The sequence below is a fragment of the Lutjanus erythropterus genome, chromosome 4, assembly GCF_056507025.1.
Source record: "Lutjanus erythropterus isolate fLutEry1 chromosome 4, fLutEry1.hap2, whole genome shotgun sequence".
Lineage (NCBI taxonomy): Eukaryota > Metazoa > Chordata > Actinopteri > Lutjaniformes > Lutjanidae > Lutjanus > Lutjanus erythropterus.
The window spans coordinates 36,386,240-36,405,042 of NC_139320.1; the positions used below are offsets into that span (position 1 = coordinate 36,386,240).

Consider the following 18,803-nt stretch of genomic DNA (forward strand, 5'->3'; position numbering starts at 1 on the left):
TATTGTCCTCTTTATCATATAAAACAGAGTTCAGTGAAACAAACAACCTGCCACATTGAATGTGACATTGTCATTTACATGCAGTTGGATTGGTCAGATGTGTACATGTCCGAAGCAAAACTTTGGAACAATTGGTCTGAAAGAAAAATTCCCTCATTGATGCAAAAGCTTGCTTTGGCTGAATACAGTCTGACATATTTATGAACAAGCAAATTAATCACAAAGACAAACAATGCGTCTGAGGTGCAAAGGCCTTTAGTTGCATGACACATAAGCGACATGTATATCGGCTTCCCAGAAAAAGTCTATATCAAAGGTAAAACCAAACCTATGCTCTTTTTTGACATCATTTTGTACTCCTCCTCCAGTGTTTAATTTCATTGTACTTGCAATGCACATTCACTAAGCTTTCTCAGCACTGCATTGATTTAACATAAATTTAACAGCCTCAGCCATTCGTAGAAGCTCCTTCCCTGTTTTTGTGTTGGTTTGGTTTATTTTGGTCTGTCACTCACTGTTCTGTGTTCTATATTAGGGTTTTTTTATTACTCTTAATTTTTGTATTTTTCATGTGTTTGTTTCAAACACTTTGTGCTTTGTGTGTTAGAAAGTGCTATATAAATAAAGGTTTACTTACTTACTTATTTTTTAGTAAACTGCTGATGTATCAGAAAGTTTTGGGGTTTGATTCTTTATATTTTCTTTGTGAATGTTCATGTTAGCATACATAATGTGTGTTCTGAATATGATGATCATATTTACCATCTAGGATGGGTGTGCCCGAAGGAAAACAAATCAACCTCTCATCTACCTGCATCTGACGCAGTTGTTATAAGAGCTGTGTCCTCCTCTCTTTTAAAAAATGCCCAGCAAGCATGCATGACCTGCAGAGACCTATTATCTTATCTCTGTTAGTTCTCTACCTGGACACAGTTTCTGGCTGTGAACTGTTTGGTAGATTTGATATGCCAAGTTTGTTCAAGCAGGGAGACATAATGATCGGGGGGATTTTCCCAGTTTTCAACAAAGAGATAAGCAGCACTTCTATGTTTGAGAGCAAACCACCTGGAGTGGAGTGTGCAGCGTAAGTTTTAATCCATACTTCTTACATGCTCTACTCTTTTCTTACAAACTTGCCATTGTATGTACTTGTACAGCAGCTGCTCTGTAATTGTACAACCTATTTTCATCAACAAAACCTTTTTAGATTTGACCTACGAGCTTTTCGGTGGACCCAAGTGATGATTTTTGCAATTGAAGAAATCAACAAAGTTCCAGATCTCCTGCCAAATATATCTCTTGGCTATAGGATCCTTGACTCTTGTGCATCTCCTACAAATACTTTACGTGCTGCACTGACACTGGCTAGTAGACCAGAGGAAATAGAACTGACTTCTCCTTGTCCTCCAGCTATATCTGCTCTCATAGCAGAGTCAGGATCATCTCAGTCTTTAGCTGTGGCTGGAACTCTTGGACCATTTCAAGTGCCAATAGTAAGAAACTGAATGATAGTTTTATGACATTACTGTTCTGTGGTATTTAAGACTTGTGCAGTGTTTGTTCTGAGGCTTTTTTTCAGACTTCTTTCTTTTGTAGGTTAGTTACTTCTCAACTTGTGCCTGCCTGAGTGACAGAGCTAAATATCCCACATTTTTTCGGACAATCCCCAGCGACTACTTCCAGGCAAAAGCTTTGGCTGCACTTGTCAAACACTTTGGCTGGCAGTGGATTGGGGCCATACAGTCAGACAATGATTACGGGCGGAACGGGATCCTGGCTTTTACTGAAGAGGTCAAAAAGCTTGGGATTTGTATTGCATTTGTTGGGACAGTTCTACGTACGTACCCTATGGATAAAATTCTGAATGTTGTGGAAATGATCAAGCAGTCAACTGTCAAAGTTATTCTTGCTTTTGTACCAGAGGGTGACTTTTACCCTTTGATGAAAGAGGTTGTGAAACAGAACATTACAGGAATTCAGTGGATTGCCAGTGAGGCTTGGATAACAGCAGCTCGTCCTTCCACACCAGAAATCTACCAAGCTTTTGGTGGAGCTCTAGGATTTGTGGTGCAGAAAATGGCTATTCCAAATCTAAAGCCATTTCTTACAGGTATCAGTCCATATACTGATCCAAATGCAGCCTTTGTGAAGGATTTCTGGGAGATTATGGTGGGCTGTAGACCTGTTTCTTCTAAGGAACACACAGGTACTGAAGCAGCAAATGAAATATGCACAGGCAATGAGACATTAATGAATTCACAGGATGTGTTCTTTGATGTAACACAACTCAGAGTGTCCTATAATGTGTATAAAGCAGCTTATGCCATTGCACATGCCCTCCATCAGCTGGTATTCTGCCAACCAGTTGGAGGAAAACCAGTGAGGCCATGTGTGAATATATCAGAAATTAGACCCAAGCAGGTGAGAAATAGTGCAAGTAAAATCTGCAATACCTAAGCTGTGTGAAAATACACAATGAATTTTTCTGCACTGAAGTGATCTTATCATTATGAATGCTGATACAGAAACAAACTTTTCCTTTTCTCAGGTCACTGATTACATACAAAGGGTGAATTTTATCAATCAGTTTGGGGATAATGTGTTTTTTGATGACAATGGTGACCCTCCTGCCTCTTATGATATTATTAACTGGCAGCTGATAGATGGGAAAGTGCAACATGTCACACTGGGTCATTTTGCTTCTGCTGTTAATGGTGATTATAAGCTCAACATCCTGGAGGAAGAAATTGTTTGGAGGACAGGGAAAAAGGTAATCATGAAGACTTCTTTTCATGCAATAAGCTTGTGGGGTTGAACCATTTGTCCTGTTTGAACATAATATCAACTGAATATAGCTGCTCTGTTATTATATTGTTTAAACTTTTTCTCAGGTTCCGACATCGTTGTGCTCTAATGTTTGTCCAGTAGGAACCAGGAAAGCTCAAATAAAGGGAAAACCCACCTGCTGTTTTGACTGTATCACATGTGCTGATGGAACCATAGCCAACTCAACAGGTATCAAAACTACAAAAACATACACACATCAATATTGTAGCATATATTTTTTAATATCTTTATATATATTTGATGCTCAAAATATCATTGCCAGTCATTCATCGTAATTTTTACTAAGCAAGTCTCTGTTCATATTCAACAGGTGCAGCTGACTGCACACCTTGTCCACAAGAATACTGGTCCAATGAGAGGAAAGATGAGTGCATTCCTAAAACAGTTGAGTTCCTGACATATCATGAGCCAATGGGAATAGCTATCACAGCTGTATCTCTGCTAGGTGCATCCCTGTCGCTGGCCACGATGATGGTCTTTATCCGTTATAGAGAAACTCCTGTGATAAAGGCCAGCAACACTGAACTGAGCTGTTTTCTGTTGTTTTCTCTTTTTCTGTGTTTTCTCTGTCCCCTCACTTTCATTGGCAGACCCACAGTCTGGACATGCATGCTGCGTCACACAGCTTTTGGTGTGACATTTGCACTTTGTATTTCCTGCGTCTTGGGAAAAACTATTGTTGTTGTTACAGCTTTCAAAGCCACAGTTCCCGGCAACAAAATTGCAGGAAAGTTTGGTCCTGCACAACAGAGAATTATAGTTTGCTCATGTACTTTGATTCAGATAATGATATGTGTGTTGTGGCTTAATTTAAACCCGCCTTTCCCAGACATGGTTTTCAAATACAGCAATACAAAGATTGTTTTAGAATGTAACACAGGCTCTGAGGCTGCTTTCTATGCAGTGCTGGGATACATAGGGATCCTTGCAATAATATGTTTGATCCTTGCTTTTCTTGCAAGAAAGTTGCCTGATAACTTTAATGAAGCCAAATTTATCACATTCAGCATGCTGATATTCTGTGCTGTCTGGATTACCTTCATCCCAGCTTATGTCAGCTCTCCTGGAAAGTTCACTGTAGCTGTGGAAACGTTTGCTATTTTGTCTTCAGCATTTGGCTTATTACTTAGCATTTTTGCACCAAAATGTTACATAATATTGATCAAGCCAGAGAAAAATACCAAGAAACATGTCATGGGAAATTTGAATAACAAAATATAATTTCTTAATTTTAAAAGATCATTTCATACAATGCAGAGTTTGCATAATTAAACCTAATGTTTAATAAATGTTGTAAACATTTATTAAATCAAAGATGCACAAGATGCACTGTATGAGAAAAGCATGATTACTTGATGTTCATTAATTCTAACTTAATGCATAATTTACCATTAATTGATGAATGATAATTTTGTATTGCGTATTCATTGAGTCATTGTGATTTTAGTTGACAAAACCATGAAATGCTGTAGGAATATACTTTGCTAATTATTTCATAATAAATGACTTTCACTGTGTATGTGAGTGCTTTGTTAAACTCATTTGTAAGTGTTAATTATGTTGTTTGCGAGAGAAAAAGTATAGGTTTGAAGAGATATGATTGGTAAGAATATGCCTTGCCTATATTTGAGGACACAATTTAGTGAATTAAATGTATGTCTGCATTTAACTGAAATATTTTACCACATAGTACTATTCATCTAATACCAATGCATAATTGTTTTTATAGAATACATTTACTTACTAAAAGCACAAAAACCAAAAACGTATGAATCTAGTAATGATTGGTTTACTACCAAACATAATTTAAAAACTCTCTCTCAACATTTTCACAATCAAACAAAAAACTTTACTGTATAACTATACTGTTTAGACATTTTGCAATAAAAAATCCAGTTGTTTAAACTTTTAACCACTGATAAGATGCAATTAAGTTTTCAGTATACAGATAGTTTTAAAGGATGTTTTCTAAAAGACAAACTTGTAGAAAGTAGACATTTCATGAAAAATCAGTTTACTTTTGCTCCCAGTTTATGCTCACTACATGGTTGGGTTTACCAGGTCTGTCTGGCAGCCTCCTCTGCCATCTGATCCAACAATTCACCTGGTGGTGATAAACTGAATGCTCTGCTCCTCTCATCTCTTCATATGTCCGAAATATATATTTTCAGATCTGATGATAGGACCATAATGTTGTCAACAATATTGTGGTTCAATGTCACGATGTCTTGCCTGCGTGACTGCTGAAGAACAGAACTTTAAAGTTCCTTGGTGGTATCCTTTTCAGGATGCCGACCTGAAATTCCAAGAAAGCCGAGTACCTGGACAACTCAGGTAAATGACAGAGACCAGAACCAAACCCAGGGCTGTGCACTAAGGTGAGGCCAACCATTTTTAGCCAGTACCACTCCACCTGATTCATACAGGGTTTGTGAATCTTAGTCTGGCTGTTCCCCAGGGACCAACTTGAATTGGGAGATCTTACCAGAAGCTTATGCCCCTACAATACAGCTCCCACAGTATATATATATTTAAGGTATATATATGTAAAATTTTAACTATTTAGTTGTATGATACAATTGATCATTGCATCGTTAGAGAAAACTGCTTAAAAGTATTTCAAAAAGGTTTGTTTTATTGTATTTCTAGCATGTATTCACTCTTTCCTTTCACAAAGGAGTAGTATTTCATTAAAAAGTTTCTTATACATGGAAATTCTTGTTGGACATATGTAATAAACTGCCATTTTCATCTTTGCATCATGTTTTTCTTGCTGTTTTTTTCAGGTTTCAAGATTATAATATAGCACTTTGGAGCAAAAATGCAAAACAGAAGACCAAAAGCTGAAGCTAAAATAGCAAATATATGGACAGCCACTGTGTATTTCCCAGCAGTACTCACATAAACTGGAATAAATGTAATCCACACTGCAAAGAATATTAGCATACTGAATGTGATGAACTTCGCCTCATTAAAATTATCTGGCAGCTTCCGAGCCAAAAAAGCCATTAGGAAGCACATGCAGGCCAGGATGCCGATGTAACCAAGAACACACCAGAAGCCGACTTCTGAACCTGGAACACACTCGATGATGATGGTAGCACTGTGGTAATCTGTGTTGTTGTTGGCATGAGGAGGATTCATGAGCAGCCAGATTAGACAGATTATTCCCTGAGTGGAGGGAAAAACAGGATAATCAGTTTTAATTGCCACGGTTGAAAAAAATATTTATATAGTTGACTTATGTCCACTAATGTCAAAGTGTTTTACCTGAACAGCTGTTCCTAAAAACACACTGGCTCTCTGCTGATTAGGTCCAAACCACTTCATGTGATTACTTCCTGGAAGCGTCGACCTAAAAGCCATTAGGACCACGACTGTCTTGGCCAGGAGGCATGAAATGCAGAGGGCAAAACTGATCCCAAATGCTGGGTACCTGATACGGCAAAGCCAGTCTGAAGGCTCACCAATGAACAACAGGCCAACAAGGAAACAGACAGCAAGAAACACCAAGAGAAGGAAACTCAGTTCCATGTTGTTGGCCCGAACTAGTGGTGTGTCTTTGTATGTGAAGAAGATGGTGAGGACAGAGAGGGAAATACAAGCTCCAATGACAGATATAACACATAGCACAATACCCATTAACTCATGGTAAGACAGAAACTCAATAGTCTTTGGGATGCAGAAATCTCTGGCTGTATTGGGCCATGTGTCCTCTGAGCAGCGTGAGCACTCTAAAGAATCTGGAAATGGGGAGAGAAAAAGAACTTTTGTTTAGAGAGGCCACATTTATGTACAAGCAGATAAGTTTCTGTTTGGATCACATAGGAGAATGCATGATAAAATACAAATTACAACACACCAGTCTCATTACTAACTTCTCCTTCAGCACAGGGGACACAGTCGAAACAGCAGATGGGTTCCCCTTTTCTCCTGGCGATGCGGAAACCTGGAGGACAACTGTCGCTGCAAACAGACTGGGGAGCCTGAGAGGCAAAATTTAGCCACTCAGAAAGACACTGATTTCAATCAATATTCACCAGCGACTTTGTTTTATTATACAAAACTGGTCTCTGCAGATTCTGCTTCAGATACAGACTAAACTGTTGTAGGATGCAAACCAAATTCAGTTTCATCTGTAAAAGCTGTCACAACTACAATTGAACAGGATTATTGGGATAAGATTAGATTATCAAATTTGCATTATTACATGCGAACATTGTATTTGTAAAATACCATTTTCAATCTTTAATCATCTCAGCTATAACCCATTCACAAATTTGGCTATTACCATGGTAATTATACTTACACTGTTGTCACAAAAGTTGTTTTTTAATGGGGTTTGTGGTTGTAACATGCAGGTATATATTTGAAGTTGACATTAAATTTTGCTTAACAGTAAAGAATATTGCACACTAATAAGAACAAATTAGCTGAAGTGTTGATCAGCAGTACATATAACAGTCTAAGAGGTGAACATGGCCTCAAGCCTTTTTGCAGAGAACACACCTGCTTCCCAACAGGCCACTGAATCACGGAGTCATTTATGACCAGGCTGCGTCCAGCAGGCGAATAGGCATCATAGAAACCTACTTTCACCAAATGTAGTGAGCCATCAGACTTCCTTTGCCAGTTCATGAGATCATAATAAGCAATCGGGTCACCGTTTTGATCAAAGCTGATTTTCTCCCCGAGTGCAGAAAAAGTAGCACGCTTCATGTAGTGGATTAGCTGAGGGAAGGAGGAAAACAGGTTATGAAAAGACAAACTGGAGCGTTTGACTTCTTTCTCAGCCGCTTTAAAATTTTTACTTAAAAAAGTACTATTTAATCTACAATTAGTCTCACCTGCCAAGGTTGAAAGTTCTTTGGGTCTGCACAGGTGCTATTAAGGAAAGGTCCTTGTCCCACCATGCAGTTACTCATGTCTTGCAAGGCATGGGCCACCAGATACACAGCCTTGTAGACATTATAGGACACTCTTAACTGTGTCACATCAGAGTAAGGAGAGTAAACATCATTTAAATCCTCCGTCCCTTTACATGGCAATCTGTCAAAGTAGTTATCGCCCGTGTGAGAGTGGCTGTTCACTGACCCGTTCAGTCGACAGTTAAATGTTTCTTCCCAAAATTCTGCCAGGAAAGCTGAGTCATGAATAAGTGATGGTCTCAGACTAGTGAGGTGTTGTTTCAGCCCTGGAATCACATCAGTTCTCCGGATGGCAAATCCCATTGTTCCTGTTAGGAGATCTCCAAACTTTTCCCAAAGTGATTTGGCAGTTGACCAAGCCTCACTGGCGATCCACTGCAGTCCAGTTATATTCCGACGTCGGAACTCTGTCAGAATACCCTTCATCTCTGACTCACCAGAGAAGTTAATGATTACCTTTGAGGACGCCATCTAAACCGTGGAAATATAGGTTTGGTTATAACTATAATTGACATTCAAGCATGTATAATAATACAGATTATAGATTCATAAGTAAATAACAAGAAGATGTTTAATGATAATGCAGTCCAATGAATCATCTTGAAATGCTTAAAATTAAGTTAAGAAACTGTACAGTGTTCCTGAGAACAGAATTGATTTTTACTGACTAAAACTATAAAACATTAAAGAATTTGCATGCTTCATTGATTTTATATTAATTGTAAAATGTAATTTTTGTCTATTGTCACAGATAAATACAGTATTGATCAAACTGAGTGTTTTAATCGATAAACCAAAGATAATTTTCAGGATTAGTGCCATCAATATAAAGACGTTGAAGACCAGTTACATTAAAATGTGGTAACTGAAAGAGTAAAATAAATGTACATGAATTCATGACATTCACATTCACAATTTTTTTTTCGTTTATGAAGAACCCCAGTTTTCAGTGTGTCACCCCAACTGTGCCATATCTTGTTATATATTGACCCATAGGTACCTGGATAGCATCCATAAGTTCATCGAGAGCCTGCTGACTCAGGACTACTGGATAAAAGTGAGTGTAGGCAGCACACACACCATACTGCACTGACTCCTGCAAGAACAGGTGGATGGCAAAGCGAGCGTAATCAGATTCCACCCCAATGACCCCCACCCAGGTCCAGCCAAAATAGCTAACCAGCCGGGCCAGGGCTCTGACTTGGAAGCCGTCACTAGGCATGGTGCGCATGAATGTGGGGAACTCCCTTTGGTCACTCAGACAGCTGCAGGATGCGAAATAGCTCACCTGTTATTAGAGCAGACAATAGTCAATCTCACTGAAAAGGCTCACGGATAAGGCTTTTGAATAGGCATCAAATTTCACCAAACAATACCAATGTCTTCATAAGTGTTCAGTCATGCAGAATTTTCTCCACACTTGAAATGAAAAAGGGAGTTTGGAGTCTTGCAACTTAACCACTCTGTTGTCAAAGTGTAAGATGAGTTAATACTGATTTTAAAATATGGACATTTTTAATGTTTTATGTTTAAGGTCCAATGTATAAGATATTGTCGGAATAAGGCAGAAATGGAATATAACATTCACAAATGTATAATCACCTGAAAAAAATTGTTGCGATTTCATTATTTGTTGCGATTTCATTATTTTCATTATTTCATTATATGCTTATATTTTCAAAGGGTGCGGCTCCTCTACCACAGAGATAAACATGTTGCACTGCCATGTTTCTACAGTAGCCCAGAATGGACAAACCAAACACTGGCTCTATATATGGCCTCTCATGTTTTGCGCAAGTTTCGTCAGTTCTATCACACGTTTGGAATGGGAGGGAAAGACGAAGCATCTGCAGTCTACAAGCTCACCAGTAGATTCCACTAAAGCCTATGCAATCCACCTTTAAAAGTTAAAGATTTCTTTACACCATAAGCATAATACTGGTACATTTACAAACAAATCATTGTATACATGAAAGTCCAGTCAATGGTTACACTTATTGCTTCCCTGTCCAGTGAAAACCATGATTTTCAACATTACAAATAAATTGAAGGATTGAAGATTGAAGATACATTGAAGTGTTTCTGTATGTGTTGAAAAAAGGCCTGCTTCTTAAAGGCAAAAAAGATTTTCCTAAAAACAATGTACTAAAATAGTCAAGTCTCTCACTTGAAGTTTGTGTTGGTGTCTGATTAGCAGAGACCCTGTTGTCTGCCTTTATTCAGTTATTTTCTCAATATTTTGCTGCGTTTGAGATCTAAATCAGCAATAGTTTACATCCTGAGAATGAGATTTCAGATAAATCATACTTTTTTTATATTCAACCTTGAGTTAAATACACTGTTTTCTTTTTCCTTTCACAGGACAGTGACAATTTGCAATAGTGTGGCACTTTTCATTATTAGTAATAAAATACTGATTTAAAATGTCAAAAACTTATTATTAACATTATCGCAACAAAAAAAGTCAGGCAGTCTCACCAGGGGGATATGAAAAGAACCCAGGCTTCTTAGCAGAGCCATGGACACCCCAGAGGCAGCATCTCCTATGATTACTGAGGACACAGTCCTTTGTATAGCAGCACAGCCTAAATTAGAACCACTTCTACTTTCTGGACCTTTTTCTCTGCTCACGTTCTCAGCTCTGAAACTCCTCTCTGGCTGACCGTTCACCAACAGCAAAGATGCACTCAGAGAAACAGGGATGTCATCACAGCTGTCACGGATGTGGAAACCCAGCTTGAGCTGTGGCAGGAGGTCGCTGCGCTGGTTGATCTCTTTGATTGCAAAAGTCATGGTCTGCATCCAACGTAAGGCTCGAGAGCTGAAACTGGTCATAAGTTAAAAGCATTTCATCACACAACACAGATAAATAAAACATTAAGACACCATAGTACTGTGTACTATACCAGCCAATTACAATCAAATACATTTTAATATTCACTTACTATTTATACATAAAAGGTGTTGGTTTTGTTTTGTATGTGAGAAGAGAAGACAGAGGGCTGTAGTGTAAAGGGAATAAGCCTCCTATAACTACATCTCCATCTTCATACAAACTATTTTTCTCCTCTTCCCCCAAGAAAACGCAGCTACCCAGAGCAGCAGCAACAGCAGGTTTGCCCCCAAACAGACAAAGAAACATAAGCAGGTTTGCAGCCAGCATTGCTTTGGCTGGCCAAGGTTTGAGTGAAAGGTCCTGCCAGTAAAATGAATGCTTTCAGTACCAGCACTTTCTGACTACATACAAAGGAATATGACATTTTGTGACACATCAGATTTATGTACTGTAGTTAGCACACATAAAGCTGAGGGGACCGCCCAGATACAGTAGTCGTGACATCATTATTTCCCTGTTGTGTGAGTAATTAAAGGATTATCTAATCTCTTATGTTATCCATGGTACACATTTTAAAGCCATTATTCTTAATTAGCTTTGATTTAGAAAGGCTACAGATTTGACTTGTTATGATTGACACACATTTGATAGTAATAAATATTTGTCGCAATTTGAAAATGGAAAGCTTACCAGTGAGTGAGTGAGCGGTATTCCTGTCTTTCTTATGCCAGAAAGTATCCTTAGGGATCATTAGGATATAGCTAACCCTTTTATGCATAATAAAATCATGTTTTTGTAAAATTCTGATGGAGAACAGAAATCTGGACATTTACATAAAAATATAGATTTTTAAACAAAGATGATTATGGTAGTACATTTTATACCTATGTTATCTGTAGTTGTTTTAGATTTTGAAGGCTTTTGTCACATTTTTCAGTTGTTCGAAGTTGTAAATTCTTATCTAGGACAAGCATATTTTCTACCACGGGTCAATTTTAGAACTTAGAAAAATTAAAGCCGGCCAAGACATTTTATAAATCACATATATTTTATATATATAACATTCCACCCAAAAATGGTGTTGCAGTATTGACTTGAACAAAATAGCTGTCTGTCCTTTGTCTCACATGAAAAAAGTACAACCTTTTAAAACGTTAAAATGAAATAAGTCACTGACATAATAGCTACAGTTTTACACTGTAAACCTCATATTCAATGGTACAATATTTTAAAAAGAATTACAGTAAATACTGTGAAAGTAAATTCTGGTAGTGATACTGTAGAAATAGCGGTATTATAATAATAGCAACCCTGCTGCAGATGTTAACTGTAAATTCATAGGGAAATTTGCTCCAGTGTAGATACGACTGACTAGGGTCAGTGACATGTGGACAGGAGGAGCTGGGGAATTGTCAGTCCTGTGATGAGTGGACTACCTGTTTGCCCCACAGGGTCAGGACATTCTATTTCCAGTTCCACTGATCTGTTACATTAATTTTCATTCAGTCTGTATTAAGCCACTTCAGTAAATCAAGAGGGACTTCTGTGTCCAATCCAGTGTCAGTATGTTGTTAATAAGATGCAAGAATGAGAAGGTCACATACTGTATATAACTTGCCTAATGCCTTGCTCTTTCTCTCTCTCTCTCTCTTTTGGGGCTGTGTAACAATATGAGCATCCATGGTATATTTCCCTTGCTTTACTCTGTCTGTGTCCTCACTGCAACTTACGGCCCAATTTCCAGCTTCACCTCTTCACCCCCATCTGCAGCCAAAGTGTGCAAGCTTCAAAACAGCTTTCAGCCTGGCTTTGTGGCCAAGGGTGACTATGTCATTGGGGGGATCTTCCCCCTTCACTATAACCAGGAGATGCCAGACCTCAACAGCACCTACACACCACCGCCAGTGAAGTGCAATGGGTGAGTTTAAAAGATGTGGTCTGAAAAATCATAGTTTGAGTCCAATCAAAGGACAACAAACATGTTATGAAACTCCTATTTTAATGAATGGATAATGCAGTAAAGTAGTCACTTAACCTGAAATTTCAGAAGCAGTTTAATAATACATAGTATTATTTTACTTTATCTGTTTAACATATCTTTATCTAATAATTTCAGAGAAGTTTCATGCTTTACAGTATAACACAACAACACAAGAGATTAAATTAAATAAATAACTTGGAAGTACCAGTTTATAAACGCATCAATTTTCCCTAAATGTAGTTATAACATGGGACTTTAATAATATGGAAATTATGAGGGAATTGACTGAAAATAACAGACCTGTAAAATAAAGCATTACCAAAGACCGATCCTGATAATGTCTTAGAAAAATTGGATTAAAAAAATAGGGACAAAGCAAAACATTATTACACCACAATATAGATTCAAAGTTACAACTCAGACTCACTTTGGATCAAAACATCATCTCTACTTTAATTTTAACTTTCCTCTGTACTTGCTGTCTTCTATGTGTGCATCTGTGTCTGTTGGACTGCAGCTTTGATCCCAGAGCTTTCCGCTGGGCTCAGACTATGAGGCTGGCAGTGGAGGAGATAAACCAAAGTACAGAGCTATTGCCCAATTACACCCTTGGGTACAAAATCTTTGATTCATGTGCATATCCACTGACCGGCCAGAGGGCTGCTCTGGCTGTGTTGAATGGGCTGAGCGAGGACGACTCTCTCATGTGCAGCGGTGCCTCTCCTCTTCTCGCTGTAATTGGGGAATCTGGTTCTGCACAGTCTATTGTGGTGTCAAGAATCCTGCAGCCATTCAGGATCCCAATGGTAATGACAGTACTTTTCATCTGTAATCCCTCAACACATTAACATGTTACCCTATAATCTATGCTGCTGTACTACTGTACTCTCTTTTTCCATCTTTACACAGATCAGCTACTTTTCATCGTGTGCATGTTTATCTGATCGAAGAAAATATCCTACCTTCTTCAGAGTAATCCCTAACGATGACTATCAGGTGAAAGTTTGGCCTCAGAATAAGAAGGGTTCGATAATCTGTCAGTGATGTAGCAGTAAAAATGTTATATATTTCTGTGTTGTCAAGTGTTATCCAGTGAAAACCTCACAGCTCCTGAATTCAACTCTTTTACAAAAGATCACTGCTGTGTTCATGTTTATGAAGTAGAGGTTTGAAGGACAACATTGTGAAATTTTATCAGTAGGGCTGCATAATTAATCGAAATATTATCAAAACTATTATCCAAATTGCAGAAGTTTTGGATAAAGAAAAATGTGACAAAATGGCATCATTATGAAGTACTGTGAGGATGCCGAACTGCCCTGGCAAATTGCCTCTCTAGATGGTACAAACCCCAACAAATTTCACATCATTATAATGTATATCTTTTTTTTTTCCAATGAAAATGAAATTGTGATGTAAAAATGATCATTTTTACTAAAATAGAAATACTGTAACTGGGAATGTGCAATGTGCCAAATTTTAAGGTCATACAGACTATACATGTACAATATGTTCATGGGAGATATATTTTTTTAAATGTTTTCTATAATTTTATTTAAATGATGGTGATAATCTTTTTTGAGAGTAAGTTGGTGCTCTTTTCTGTTGCACACAGGTGAAGGCCATTGCTCAGCTGCTGGTACGCTTCAACTGGACTTGGGTTGGGCTGGTGCGAGGGGACCATGAATATGGGCGCTTTGCAGTGCAAGGTTTACTGAGAGAATTACAGGGTACCAAAGTGTGTGTGGCGTACCAAGAAATGATCCCTCTGCTCTACAATCGCCAGAGGGCACTGGAGATCATGCAGGTAGATAAAGACACACTGCATAAAGTCACCTCAAGATCTTTTTATAGTAGGTGCTCACTTCTGAACAAACAGTTCCATTAACGATAGTATGTGAAGCAATTTATATGTTTTAATCACTTTGTATTGCCTATGGATGAACAGATTGTAACATAAACCCTCTCTGACTTTCTTGTTTGCCTATAACACCCTGTGGACTGATTTGTATTTAAAGGATTCAGGTTGTCTTTTCTGGGAAAATCCAAAGAATGTAATGATCTTGCATGCTCCTGAGTGCCTTGTCTCTGTTTAGCGCTTCAGCTCCCCAGCAGCACTACCTAATATAAGCTGAAACGAGTCCCCTTAGCCAAGAAATGATTGCCACCCACCACAGACAAGCCTAACTTTAAAAACTTCACGTGTGATGACAGTCAATCACATTCAGTCGTGCATGTCAAGTCACTGTTTTAGCCGATGCACAGGATGTGTACAAGTGTGAGTTGGAGGATATCAGATAAATAAAGATAGGTGTTTTTATATTCCATAGCTCTGACTGAACCATATGTAACTGACATCACAATTACAAATTTCAATTTCCCAGTAAAGTATAGCAAGTACATCAACAAAACTTCACAAATATATTTTGGCTTTTGTAGAGCATTTGCCATAGAATGAACCGTTTTTTTGTTTTTTTTTTATTTTATTTGAGATATTAATATAGACAAAAAGTTATCAGCCCTGATATTTATTGGGCATTAAGCATCAAAACTACAAGCTGTGTGAGAGACGTTTTGGATGTGTTAAATAACACGGGAAATGTAGTAATCGACCCTGATTGTTGGATTTAAACAATTACAGCCTGATCCTATTTCATCCACACATCCGCTATTAATTATAATGTTAATTTTTATGACCCATGGATTAACTCCAATGCCCTAGAGGCAGAGTGCGCATGCATTGTGAACTCTGCTGATCTTTCCATCTGAATATTGCATCCTTTGGCAGAAAAATACTGTGCCAATGACTTCAGACCAGATTTTTGCTGATCAGTGGTGCAACCTCAAGATATCGTTGTGCCAACAATGTGCCTGACCACACCTCATGTTAAGACCAGCGCACCCATGAGCACACAGATGGGTGCAAATACATTTGCTATCGACACAATGTGGGCACTGGGCTTTAAAATTACAACTGCATCTGTCAGAAAATAGCAATAACAGCTATGCTGCCCTGTACACCTCTTTGCACCAGGCAGAAGGCAGAGCCCTACATGTTGCTTTCAGCCTATTTATTGATGCAGGGAAGGGGTACTGGCTTGTATTGCTGTCTGCCAGTCTGCCTGTCTTTTTGATTACCACTTCATTTGTATGACCTCAAATTGGCATATGACGATGTCCACAGTGAAACTTAGTGATGGACAATGAAATCATTGCAAGGATTAAAGGGTTGCTCGTCTTGACACGACATGTCTGTAAATTTGTTGTGTTTAAAATGAAAATAATAAACAAAACATGACAACACTACAGTGACCTGAGAACACATACTACATCAAATATAGAAAGCTTTTTAATCATGATGGTAGAGGCCTTAGAGGTCAATGACTGTCAGTCATTGTGATCCATCCAACCCTAATTACCACAAGGTGTGGAAATATAAAAAAGTACAGTTATTTCCTATTATGTCTGTGTGAGCTTTGCTCAGTTGCAGTTTAAACCTTCTTTATTTTTGCCCTCTCTCTTCCTTGTGAAACTCTTTCCTTTTCAAACCTCTGCCTCTCTGGAAAGGTGATGCGCAGATCTGCAGCAAAGGTAGTGGTGGTATTTTCAGCCGAGGGGGAGATGACACCTTTCTTGAGAGATTACATGAAGCAGAACATCACTGGAATACAATGGGTGGCTAGTGAGGCCTGGGTCACAGCATCTGTCTTTGCAGGGAGCGAGTATTACCCTTTCATGGGAGGAACCATTGGGTTCGGCATCAGGAAAGGACATATATCCAGACTCAGTGACTATCTGCAAACAGTAAACCCTCAGATGTATCTCAGTAACCTTCTGGTTATGGAGCTATGGGAGGCTCTGTATGGTTGCAGTCCTTCTCTGTCTTCTGGCTCCCAATTGCCTCCCTGCTCAGGCCAGGAGTCCCTGTTGGAGCAGCATTCAGCCTACATGAACACATCTAGTCCTAGAGTGGCATATAATGTCTATAAGGCTGTATATGCAATTGCTCATTCCCTCCACAACCTTCTTCTCTGTCAAGCAGGCAGTGGACCTTTCCAAAACAACTCTTGTGCTCAAAGCAACAACATACACCCCTGGCAGGTACAATCTAGTATTCTTACTGTTACAGTATTACACTGAAAAGAGTGAGAGTATCTCATATTATCTCTTGGTTTTCAAGCTCCAATACTACCTTCAGGAAGTGAAATTTAACATTGCTGGGGAGCAGGTGAACTTTGACCTGAAGGGCGACTCCATACCCTATTACGATATCCTCAACTGGCAGAGAGGCACCGGCGGGAACATTGAGTTTGTCACCGTGGGTTTGTTTGATGGAACCAAACCTGCCGGGGAGGAGCTGGTGATCCAGGAGGACAGGATCATATGGGCAGGGCATCAGAGTGAGGCAAGCTGCTCACACTGTGTTTTTACCTACATCAGATGCCAACTGTTGAAGTTCTGTAGGTTGAGGTGGAGGTAAGTCAGGTGGGCAGGTCATATGGTAAACAGTAGAGAAAGTTTAGAGAGTCAAGAGATGCATGGAAATTAAATATTCCATGTGTAACTCAAACATCCAAAAGCAGGGCCTTCTTCAATCAAACCATGTCCTGTAACTTAATGATAGGCGACTTTTTGAAACAACCACAGGTAGCGTGTTGTTTTTCATTCATATATATTGAGTATAACTACACATTCTAAAATAGCTTTTGGACAACAATCCAGTCCTTAGTGTATTACAACAAAACCCCTCCACCATTTTCTTTAGGGCTGTGTTTTCTGACCAGAAAATATACTTTTTTTAATTCATCAGTTGATAATTTCATCCATAAAATGTCAGAAAATAGACACAATTTCATAATATCCTAGAGTGTAAAGTGATGACTAAAGATTGTTTTTTTTCGTCCAGCCAACTGTACAAAAATACCTTAAAGCCATTAACTGCTCCCTAGGTGCCAGTGTCTGTATGCAGTGCCAGCTGTCCTCCAGGGTCCCGGAAGGCTGTCCGTCGTGGGGAGCCTGTTTGCTGCTTTGACTGTGTACCATGTGACAATGGCAAAATTAGCAATCAGACAAGTGAGTTTAAGATCAAGCAATAAAAACCCAACAATTTGCATTTAATATATTCTATTACGAACAGATAATATTTAAATGCTGAATATTTGAAATAAGCTACTCTTTTTTTTTACCTTGTTCCCTGTAGATTCAGTAGAGTGCACATTTTGTCCTGAGGATTTCTGGTCAAACAAAGACAGAACAGCCTGCATTCCCAAACAAGTGGAGTTCTTGGCCTATGATTCCTTGGGTATAGCCCTAACAGTGATCTCTGTGGTGGGCGCCTGCCTCACTATAGCTGTCTTTGGCGTCTTTTTTTATCATAGAAACACAGCCATTGTTCGTGTGAATAACTCTGAACTCAGCTTTTTCATCCTGTTTGCACTGACTCTGTGTTTCTTGTGTTCCCTGGTGTTCATTGGAGAGCCAACATCTTGGTCCTGCATGCTGCGCCACACTGCTTTTAGCATCACATTCTCACTGTGCCTCTCCTGCATTCTGGGAAAGACTCTGGTGGTTTTGGCTGCTTTCACTGCCACCAGACCAGGGGACAACATCATGAAGTGGTTGGGGCCAAAGCAGCAGAGGGTCATCATCTTCAGTTGCACTCTGGTTCAGGTGGTCATCTGTGCTGCCTGGCTTATTGATGCACCTCCATTTCCATCTCGAAATACACAATATGAACACTCAAAAATCATACTGGAGTGTAGTGTGGGCTCTAGCCTTGCATTCTGGTGTGTTCTAGGATATATTGGTCTGCAGGCCTGTTTGTGCTTCATTCTAGCTTTTCTGGCCCGTAAGTTGCCGGGCAACTTCAATGAGGCCAAGTTCATCACTTTTAGCATGTTGATCTTCTGTGCTGTGTGGCTGGCATTCATCCCTGCCTATATCAGCTCCCCTGGAAATTATGCAGATGCAGTGGAGTCATTTGCCATCCTGGCTTCCAGCTCTGGCTTGTTGTTCTGCCTGTTCTCTCCAAAGTGTTACATTATTTTACTGAAGCCAGAAAAGAATACAAAACAACACCTAATGGGTAAATAAAAGAAATAATATTTCATCAGTTAAAAATGTAAAAATATCTGAGAAGTAATATTTTAAATGTTTAATGTTACTTAAAAAGTAGTTTTCACAATTTTTGTTTTATTTCACATTTGTATTG

The 18,803-nt window shown here is 38.9% G+C and overlaps 3 protein-coding genes across 3 annotated transcripts; 2 read left to right on the forward strand and 1 right to left on the reverse strand.

Annotated features, from left to right (window-relative positions):
* Nucleotides 1-1,226: 1,226 nt before the first annotated feature.
* On the forward strand, nt 1,227-4,068 carry olfcn1 (olfactory receptor C family, n1). Its single transcript, XM_084717846.1, has 5 exons — nt 1,227-1,493; nt 1,597-2,421; nt 2,549-2,770; nt 2,892-3,015; nt 3,158-4,068. Exons 1-5 carry the CDS (start codon nt 1,242-1,244, stop codon nt 4,066-4,068), a joined length of 2,334 nt encoding a protein of 777 aa, XP_084573972.1. The 5' UTR covers nt 1,227-1,241.
* A 1,527-nt stretch (nt 4,069-5,595) lies between these two features.
* LOC146328842 (extracellular calcium-sensing receptor-like) lies at nt 5,596-10,938 on the reverse strand. The gene is made up of 8 exons (XM_084717845.1): nt 10,721-10,938; nt 10,254-10,602; nt 8,776-9,063; nt 7,695-8,246; nt 7,357-7,578; nt 6,710-6,833; nt 6,118-6,590; nt 5,596-6,018 (listed from the first exon to the last, which is right to left on the reverse strand). The coding sequence occupies exons 1-8, from the start codon at nt 10,936-10,938 to the stop codon at nt 5,596-5,598; spliced, it is 2,649 nt and encodes an 882-aa protein (XP_084573971.1).
* Nucleotides 10,939-12,281: 1,343 nt separating this feature from the next.
* LOC146328843 (extracellular calcium-sensing receptor-like) lies at nt 12,282-18,783 on the forward strand. The gene is made up of 8 exons (XM_084716691.1): nt 12,282-12,529; nt 13,110-13,398; nt 13,502-13,588; nt 14,208-14,399; nt 16,160-16,693; nt 16,773-16,997; nt 17,542-17,665; nt 17,793-18,783. Exons 1-8 carry the CDS (start codon nt 12,282-12,284, stop codon nt 18,683-18,685), a joined length of 2,592 nt encoding a protein of 863 aa, XP_084572817.1. The 3' UTR covers nt 18,686-18,783.
* The last annotated feature ends 20 nt before the right edge of the window (nt 18,784-18,803 follow it).

What these genes read in the sequence shown, in the direction of transcription:
- LOC146328842 (XM_084717845.1), bottom strand. Translation starts at nt 10,938, where the DNA reads ATGCTGGCTGCAAACCTGCTTATGTTTCTTTGTCTGTTTGGGGGCAAA. An exon ending in ACACCTTTTATGTATAAATA is followed by an intron (nt 10,603 to 10,720) that starts GTAAGTGAATAT and finishes ACTTATGACCAG; the next exon opens with TTTCAGCTCTCGAGCCTTAC. An exon ending in AGTGGCCTGTTGGGAAGCAG is followed by an intron (nt 6,834 to 7,356) that starts GTGTGTTCTCTG and finishes TTTGCCTCTCAG; the next exon opens with GCTCCCCAGTCTGTTTGCAG.
- LOC146328843 (XM_084716691.1), top strand. Translation starts at nt 12,282, where the DNA reads ATGAGCATCCATGGTATATTTCCCTTGCTTTACTCTGTCTGTGTCCTC. An exon ending in CCGCCAGTGAAGTGCAATGG is followed by an intron (nt 12,530 to 13,109) that starts GTGAGTTTAAAA and finishes GTTGGACTGCAG; the next exon opens with CTTTGATCCCAGAGCTTTCC. An exon ending in ACAACATACACCCCTGGCAG is followed by an intron (nt 16,694 to 16,772) that starts GTACAATCTAGT and finishes TTGGTTTTCAAG; the next exon opens with CTCCAATACTACCTTCAGGA.
- olfcn1 (XM_084717846.1), top strand. Translation starts at nt 1,242, where the DNA reads ATGATTTTTGCAATTGAAGAAATCAACAAAGTTCCAGATCTCCTGCCA. An exon ending in GACCATTTCAAGTGCCAATA is followed by an intron (nt 1,494 to 1,596) that starts GTAAGAAACTGA and finishes TTTCTTTTGTAG; the next exon opens with GTTAGTTACTTCTCAACTTG. An exon ending in AACCATAGCCAACTCAACAG is followed by an intron (nt 3,016 to 3,157) that starts GTATCAAAACTA and finishes CATATTCAACAG; the next exon opens with GTGCAGCTGACTGCACACCT.